Here is an 8,938-nt window from a genome sequence, read left to right on the forward strand (position 1 = left end):
TTGATTATAATGAAAATAACCCTGGAATGATTTTCTTCTTTTTAGTCTGGTGTATTGTATGTGTGTATGCTTTTTGCTTTATTAGAAATTCTGTGCTATAAGCATTTTTAACAGAAGCACTGGTTATTTTTAAAAAATTAGTGGGAAGTAATTTGAAAACCTTACTACTATGTGTCTGCATATGTGTCAGTTACCAAGAATGATTCATAGGCCTACAGCAGAAGGTGTTTGAATATTTGAAAGAAACACTACAAGGGGACTCTTGGTTACCCAGCTCCTCATGAGGCCAAAATGCTAATGTCTTTTAACATTAGCTGTAGCACAGTTACTGATTAAATCCATTCTGTTTTAATTACTTGACCTATTTGGCCCGGTGGCTACTGTGAGGCCATCCTTCTCGCTTGTTTCTTTTTCAGCGGGCAGATCCTGATGCCACCTTCTCACTTTCAGATAAACAGTCCTTCAACTGTAGTACAAAAATACAGGTTTCTTGGAAGTATCCGTTCAAAATAAAGTATTTGAATAATATCGCAATGAAAATTATTTTGTAGTTGACAGCAAAAAAAACTTTTCTAAGCTGTTAAAATCACCCTGAATCTCACATCCTACAAAGTACAGTCATACCTCAGGTTAAATGTGCTTCAGGTTGAACGTTTTCAGGTTACGCTCCACGGCGACCTGGAAGTAATGGAACGCGTTACTTCTGGGCTTCGCCGCTTGTGCATGCGCAGACGCTCAAAATGATGTCATGCATGGAAGCGGCGAATCGCGGCATGTGCAGACGCGGGTTGCGTTTGCTTCAGGATGCGAACGGGGCTCCGGAACGGATCCCATTCGCATCCAGAGGTACCACTATATTGCAATAAAAGCTATTTTGGGTGGCAGGCAGCTAAGATTTACTTGGAATAGACCCATTGAAATGGATGGCCCTAACTTTGTCATATTTTTAATTTCAGTGGGTCTACTCTAAGAAACCTTACTGGAGTGCCACCCTATATCGCTGACAGCGAGAAACGTTTATGTATAGCATCTTGAAACTTATATTTATGTTTTATTTCTAAATGCTTGATAAAATTTTATGTTTTCTGTCTTCTAGTTGTACAAAGGTAGAATTAATGCAACCAGCCATGTAATTCAGCATCCAATGTATGGGGCAGGACACAAGTTCCGCACTCTTCTTTTACCAGTCTCAACAACACTGGCAGAGGTTCTTGATCGAGTGTCAGGCAAGTTGCTTATTATTCTTAATTTTTTTAATGTCCTTTTTGTTGTATTTAACGAAAATTTAGACCTAGATTTCAACCATACCAATAAAAGTAAGTTTCATACACTTTACTTATTATCTGTTAGATGTCTTCTACTTGACCCTTTCTTCAGTCCAAAGCGCAGGGGGATTTCATATCCGAAATAATTTAAACAGTCATCTAAAATAAGTGAACGTAAAATTGTTACGTTACATTAACACACAACTGAGCAGCAGCAAAAAATGCCAATCAACTCTCCTGGGATGAAACAAATTACAAACCAAAAGCCTGAGTAAACAAAAACATTTTGATTTGATATTTAACTATATATGTAGGGGCAGAAAATGAATATAGTTGATGGGGTTGAAACATTGTCTAAATGTATGCCCCATGTTGGACAAAAGTTTCCTGCATTTCAGGGGGGTTGGAACAGATGACCCTTGCGGTCCCTTCCAACTCTACCATTCTATGATTCAACTAATGAGTCTGTCAGCGAAAGCCCTATGCAAGGACTTCCGCTGGCAGAACAGGGCTGTCCCCCTTGTGCTGACCTGCAACCCCTGAAAAACCCTGGAGCAGCACTTGGGGGAGAAGCGGGATAATTCAATCTGGCAAGCTCAAATGCTTACCCTAGCATGATGTTGAATTCCTTATTTTATATTTTTAAAATTATATTCCATTTTTCACCATGTAGGTCTTAACATGGCTTACAACAATAAAACGTGCAGTATACAAACTGTAGTAAAACTTTCAATTGAAATCCTCAGTGATTTACAATCTCTTTAAAAATTAAAATGTAAAACATCCGAGATGCATTCAGGGAGGAAATACCTTAGGCTGCAATGCTATACCCATTTATTTGGGAGCAGACCTCCAATGCTGATGATTGATGTTGCTGCAATTGTTAGATCAGATTGTTCAGATCACACCAGCCCACCTTGCTCCTCTCATGCATGTTCACACCCCACTTTGCCTTCACACGTGTAGATCCTAGTGCATGTAGATATTGGACAAATGTGCAGACAACACAGAACAGTTTAAAGTGCATTAGACACTCCTCTCCATACATATGCTCCAGTGCACACAATATGTGAATGTCAGGCCATTGTAGGGCGTATTGGTACACTCCATATATCCCAAGGCACATATGGATTGAACAATTCATAGGAACATTTTGGGGGCATTCAGTGCTTGAAGCCATGAGAGAAACGAAAACCAGATAATTGCTCTTGAGTGAACAGGTAGTCAGCTAATGAAAATCCTGGTTAACATTTCTTCATATACAGTAATCTTTATTTTTCAGATACCCCAAGCATAACCGCAAAATTAATCAGTGAACAAAAAGAAGATAAGGAGAAAAAGAACTACGAAGAAAAAGAAAAAGTTAAAGCAGAAAATGGGTTTCAGGACAATTACAGTGTTGTTGTTGCCTCTGGTATGTTTTTACTTGTTCAGCTTTGATGTAAAATTATCGGGTGTGCTTGGGATGGGGTGGAGAAAGGGGCTGAGAGCACACCACAATGTAGTCATTGTTGCTCAGTTCAAAACAGCAACAAATTAAATACAAGTACTCCCAAGTTTGTTTAAAAATATATAATGTCAGTTCCTTTGTACTCCTTGGCCAACACAGTAGAATGCAGGAATAAACACACTGAAATAAAGATTATAGTATTTGTTAAAGAATTGGAACTGAATTGAATAGGACACTGGGGGTGACACTTAGCTATGGAAGGTTCCACACGTTTCTGCATTGGTTTTAAAGGTTTCTGAATCCTCGCACCAGCTCCCATGCATACAGCAATCTCTGCCACCCAGGTAGAATTGCCTTGGCATGCAAGCAGTGCATTCATAGGTCTGCCACACAGGTTAAAAGTTCTTCAAACATGAGGTGGTGCCATGCGGAGTGATTTGTGGGCATTTGTCATGCAGTTAGAATCTCATTTATTCAAGCTGTGTTGTTAAATATGCCTTTAGAACGCTACTTCCATTTCTGTTACAGGTTTGAAATCTCAGTCGAAAAGGGCTGTATCCTCTACCCCCCCTCGCCCACCCTCAAGACGAGGGAGAGTGATGGCAGATAAAGTAGGCAACTCCTCCACTGGAGGCGACACTTCCAGCAAAACTATTAGTGTTCCTGTTTTTCACCTGTACCATAAACTGCTACCAGGTAATGTTCCATATTTTCTGATAAAGCATATTTTCCAGCATTCTGAGGCATATAAAGTCCTGGATCTATCCATTCACCCAAATGGTGGCATTATAAATAGTTTTTGTTCTGTCTTTGTTTTATATTGCTGGTTAGGATTCCGTATTATGTAAGCTGCTGGTATGCGGTTGTTGTCCAGGAGGTTATCCTATATGCATCTTAAAGTAAACAAACAAATGAAGGCAGTATTGTAGCATCTAAATATTTATCCAGACGAATAATGTGTTTGCTTTATAATCCAGAAGTTTCTCAAAATTAGCTGAAAATCTGAGGAAAGAGTCCAAAGTCTAAGCGTTGCCAATACTATAAGAATTAAAAATGTGAAAGCTTGAAATGACAAAAGCTTGTCACACCAAAACCATGGTTTGCATTAAGCACAGTTGAGCATCCAAATCATCATTTGAAACCTACAAACCATTATTTAAAGTTGTTTGTTAACTAGTTAATGTTCTGTAGGTCAGCCACTGCCGCCCGAGATGACCCTTGCCCAGCTTCTGACTCTGCTGTATGACCGCAAACTCCCTCAAGGATACCGATCCATAGATTTGGCAGTTAAGCTGGGCTCCAAGGTGATCTCAGATCCAAGCCTTTCAAAAACAGACTCGTTCAAGCGCCTCCACACTGAAAAAGGTATCCATTGAATTATCTGTTTTCATCATGTTTTCCTAACTTCTCATTCTGCTCTTTCTCCTCTGCAGTCAGCCTAGTTAACCAACACCTCTCATCCACATGAACTCTGGGAATCGCCAAGTGGCTCTTCTCTACCTTTGATGCCCTGCTAAGAACTCCTCTTCCCCCTTCTTTCTCTGCTTAAGATTTTGACCCCTTCAGTGCTAAAATTGCTCTGGTGTCTCTGGCTCTCTCTTCCGCCTCTCCCTCCTCTTGCACCTCCTTCTACCCTTTCTGCCTTCTCTCCTGTCACATTTGATGAAATCGCAAGCTTGTTATTCTCATCTAACCCCTGCACATGCTCCTTTGATACTGCCCCTTTCTGACTTCTGGTTACCATCTCCCCTGTTTTTACCCATCCTCTCCTCCACATTATCAACCCCTCTGCCTTTTCACTCCTTCCCTTCAGTGTGTAAGCATGCCTCTCTTTTCCCCCTCCGTCATACCTGTTCTTTGTGCAATATACATAGATGACATTATATTAAAAACATTTATTTATAGATATTATAATTCATATGGGCAAAGTATTCTAGAGTCACCCATATCTTTTGCCCACTGATTCTTTTGTTCAAAAGTCACTTCATTTTTTGCCTACTTCTTCAGAGATGGATAACTGCTATTTAACTGAAAGAGGAGCCACATAGCCCTACCCTAAAAATAGAATAAACTGTGCAAGCTTTTTTCCCCAGATTGCTTTAGCCTGTGTTCCAAAATTACTTGGGTATTCCAGATTAACAGTGTCTATGCAAGCAGTGGCGTAGCGTGGGTTGTCAGCACCCGGGGCAAGGCAAGTAATTTGTGCCCCCTAACCAATGGATTTGCGCCCCCTAACCCGTGGATTTGTGCCCCCTAACCCTAACCCCCAGATGTTGTGCCCGGTGCGGCCGGCCCCCCCTTCACCCCCCACGCCACGCCACTGTATGCAAGGGCCTTTTATTTAATAATATAATTTCACTGAACAATTGCCTTTTTAAAAATCTGTGTGTATATAGAACATGCAGATTTGTTGGGGCCTTGCACTGAAGATGAAGCAGTCACACCAGGTGAAGAGTGCATGGATGCTGTGCTGGATGAATCCTTTCTTGAAGTGTGTCCCATTCAGTCTCCATTGCAAGTTTTTGCTGGTATGGGTGGCCTGGCCCTCATCGCAGAAAGGCTTCCTATGCTTTACCCAGATGTAATTCAGCAAGTAAGTCAAATCCTTACTACTTGTATTTTGCCTTCCTTTAATAAGTAGAGAAGTTCTTACTTGTGTTTTATAATTGAATATGCTGTAGACCTGTTCACAGTCTGCATAATGCTACGGTTTTCATTTCTGATAGCAGTTGGGAAATCTTTGATTTTATTTTACATTGGTGTAATTTCATTATCCTAACTGAATTAGTCTAGGGACTTTCTAATGTCGTTATTTGCATCAGAAAGTGTTCTTAAGTAGCTGCCTCAGAGGATAGTATTAAGCATCTTCTTTTCTTTCTGAAGGTGAGTGCTCCAGTGGTTACATCCACTACCCAGGAGAAGCAGAAGGACAGTGATCAGTTTGAATGGGTTACCATTGAACAATCGGGAGAGCTGGTTTATGAAGCCCCAGAAACAATTGCTGCAGAACCTCCACCAATCAAATCAACAGTTCAAACTATGTCTCCCATACCTGCTCATTCTTTGGCTGCTTTTGGATTATTTCTTCGCCTCCCAGGCTATGCTGAGGTGCTACTTAAAGAGAGGAAACATGCCCAGTGTCTGCTTAGATTGGTGTTGGGAGTTACAGATGATGGTGAAGGAAGTATGTACTGTAACTACTAAATATATTTGGGGACTAATGCTAAAGATTTCTCTTGACTGTACAAGTTTACAAGTATTTGAAAGAGATAAAACTGGCTTTTGTGAAATTCCATATCTCTTCTGGCTTTGGAACAAAAGTATATGAGAGTCAAAATCGGTCCTGAAGTGCAGATTTGTTGTTGTTGATTTAACCTTCATTGCACAGAAAAATTGGTCAGAGCTAATAGAATTTTATTTTATTTTTTAACAGGGCCTCTAATGGAAACTTGATTAAGAGCAATAACTGTTCAACTTAATTTCAGGAAATCTCTGTCCTTTCATGTTAAATAAATCAGATTTTGATGGCCTTGTAAAGTTAAAATATCTAAACATTGGCCTAGTTTTTTATCTGACGCTTATTTCTGCTCTCGTTTGGATCCATCCAAATGTAGACAGGTTGTCGTAAGTAATAAGAAAGGGCAAAATAATCTTAACTGGCACCTTGATTTTCTGCTTTTGCTTCCCTTTCCCTAGGTTTGTGTTGCAACTTTTATTATGTTATGCACAGGGTGGGAGACAATATGAACCAAGGTTACCAGAAAGTTTCTGTGTAAATATTCCCTCCAATTGGTGTGCAAAAACATCCTTGATTATAAATCACCTATTTCCCTCGCTTCTTGACCACTGTCATTCTGCTTGTTGCTTATCTCCTCCTTTCATACAGTCTGAAAATGTTGATGCTCATTGTAATTCCAAACTTTTTCTGTTTCTATTTTCTCACTGATTGTTCTGATGCATTGTCTCTAGTGGCAATGGTTTCGTACTTCATTTCCTCCACATAGCAGTATTTTCTCTGTATTTTCATTAGTTGGTTGTGTGTATTTAGAGATGTGTGATAGTTTTAGTAGACTGCAGCTGCAGCAGAGAAACCCTGAGTTTCAACACATTAACACTTTACTGTCTGATAAAAAGAGCTGTAGAAGTTAATACTAATGAGTACCATCAAAGTACTCAAAGTATCAAAGCATTTCAAATGCTTCACATAGGATATGTTGTTTTCATTTCATACTAGAGACACGCTACTAATTTATTTGTTGAAAGCTGTTGCCTCACTTTTCCACTGAAGTGTAGTCAAGACTGCTTGCATAATGAAAAATCAATTAAAATAACAATACAACATACAAAACATTCACAACTAAAGGCAGAGGCTACCAAATAAAGCACATAAATAAGGCAGGAAGAGGCGGGGAACTAGCATGCCAGACGCATTTAAGAAACAGATGTTTGTGCAGAGGTGAAAAGCTGCCAGGAAGGTGGTGCAGCCTGCTTGGCAAACAGTTACAGTGTCTTGATGCAACTACAGAAAAATACCTTTTCCTTCTTCCCAACCAAATGCAATTCAGATGTTGGTATGGCCGCAGAGAATAGTCTCTGTAGAAGAACTTAATTAGAACTTCCCTTATATATCCCAAGTCATAGAGGGCTTGAAAGGTTGTTAACCAGAACTTTAAATTGGGTCCAGAAATAAGCTGAAAGGCTGTGAAGTTGCTCTGAAGAAGTAACATGCTTCTGATGTTGGGACCCCCAGTCAACAACGTGGCCTTAGCATTCCAGGCCAGCTGAAGTTTCCAGACTGCTTTTAAAGACACTGCAGTAATCCATCAAGTTATGATGTAACTAAGCCCCAGCCAGATCCAGGAGTTGCCCCAAGCTGCAAACTTAGATCACACCATTCTGACCAATATAAACGTTGCTAGATTCATACATTTAAAGAAAAATAGATTAGCATCAGTGCTGCAGAAAAATAAAATATCCAAAATTCAAATGGTAAAACCCAGCGCAGCTATAATGTTTTGCAAACTTGTTATTGTAGCAAAGAGAACACTAGAGCCTGAGGCACATGTTCTACCATCCCTTTTAGTGTTGTATTGTAGCATTATTGATGCTAACCATTGTTGCATTTTAACCGGCCTTAGCAAACTAATTTCAAACATTGCTGTAAAGCTACCGTAAATTTATTGTAAATCCTAAAACAGGTGTCATGACATGCCATAGTTCATTCCTGTAGGAGAAAAGGAACATCTGAGCCTGCCATTTGTTTCATGTCTCTTAACAATGGTAAAGAGATGGAGAAATGTTTCATATAGACTGGGACTTAATGGCAGAACAGTTTCAAGCAAATGTTTAATCAGATGGCGTGTTCTGGGATTTCTCATATCTAATCTGTACGCCTGGACTTAAAGAACATTGATATTCCCACATTACAAAATGTTCCTCATATGCAGTCTTGCAACACTTCACAGTAATGTCATAATATTACTCTCAGATGTGGAGCAAATTTTGTGTAATAGGGCTAAATGTAGATTCAGAAAAAATGGCAATGCTGTTTAATTTTTTGTTAATCTATGTCTACAAGAATCTAGCTTCCTGCACTGAGGAATTCTTTCATGCAGAAGCACTCTAAAATCTCTAACAGATATTATCCACATGATAATCCTATGCAAAGTGAGCAACACTTAGTCCAACCATGTTTCATGAAGGCTAAGGACTAAGTTTACTAAGCCCAGTAGAGTCCAGCCTTGTTATTTACCAGATACCTTCCTTCCTTGTGCCACTTTCAAGAAAATTAATATTACGTTCTATACCTACTTCATAATGACAGTATGATCGCATTTTCCTCTTTCGGTCCTTCTCCAGTTCCCTCAGTCACTCACAGTTGTTTAGAAATAACAAACAAGAAATAGTATTTTAAAACTTAATAAAATACCTATAATATGCTTTAAGCTTAATGCCGTGTGCTGACAGAAATGTTAACACTTGTTTTCTCTCTCCATCTAGGTCATATTCTGCAGTCTCCTTCCGCTAATGTGCTTCCAACCCTTCCGTTTCATGTGCTGCGCAGCTTGTTCAGCACCACACCTTTGACTACTGATGATGGAGTACTCCTCAGGCGAATGGCATTAGAAATTGGGGCAATACATCTTATCCTTGCCTGTCTGTCTGCTCTTAGCCACCATGCTCCAAGAGTCCCCAATTCTAGTTCTAACCAGACGGAGGTCAG

At 39.7% G+C, this 8,938-nt stretch overlaps 1 protein-coding gene across 17 annotated transcripts in view; it reads left to right on the forward strand.

Annotated features, from left to right (window-relative positions):
• Positions 1-8,938, forward strand: part of BIRC6 (baculoviral IAP repeat containing 6) — a 141,332-nt gene that overhangs the window by 86,307 nt on the left and 46,087 nt on the right. For all 17 annotated transcript variants that reach the window (XM_083497033.1, XM_083497024.1, XM_083497035.1 and 14 more), the window contains 7 exons: positions 1,097-1,226; positions 2,548-2,679; positions 3,244-3,411; positions 3,907-4,080; positions 5,112-5,308; positions 5,599-5,899; positions 8,716-8,933. In XM_083497033.1, coding sequence (XP_083353159.1) covers positions 1,097-1,226; positions 2,548-2,679; positions 3,244-3,411; positions 3,907-4,080; positions 5,112-5,308; positions 5,599-5,899; positions 8,716-8,933 — 1,320 coding nt within the window. The remainder of the gene's footprint in view (positions 1-1,096; positions 1,227-2,547; positions 2,680-3,243; positions 3,412-3,906; positions 4,081-5,111; positions 5,309-5,598; positions 5,900-8,715; positions 8,934-8,938) is intronic.

This window comes from Podarcis liolepis, assembly GCF_965112155.1.
Source record: "Podarcis liolepis genome assembly, chromosome: 3".
In the NCBI taxonomy this organism is placed as follows: domain Eukaryota; kingdom Metazoa; phylum Chordata; class Lepidosauria; order Squamata; family Lacertidae; genus Podarcis; species Podarcis liolepis.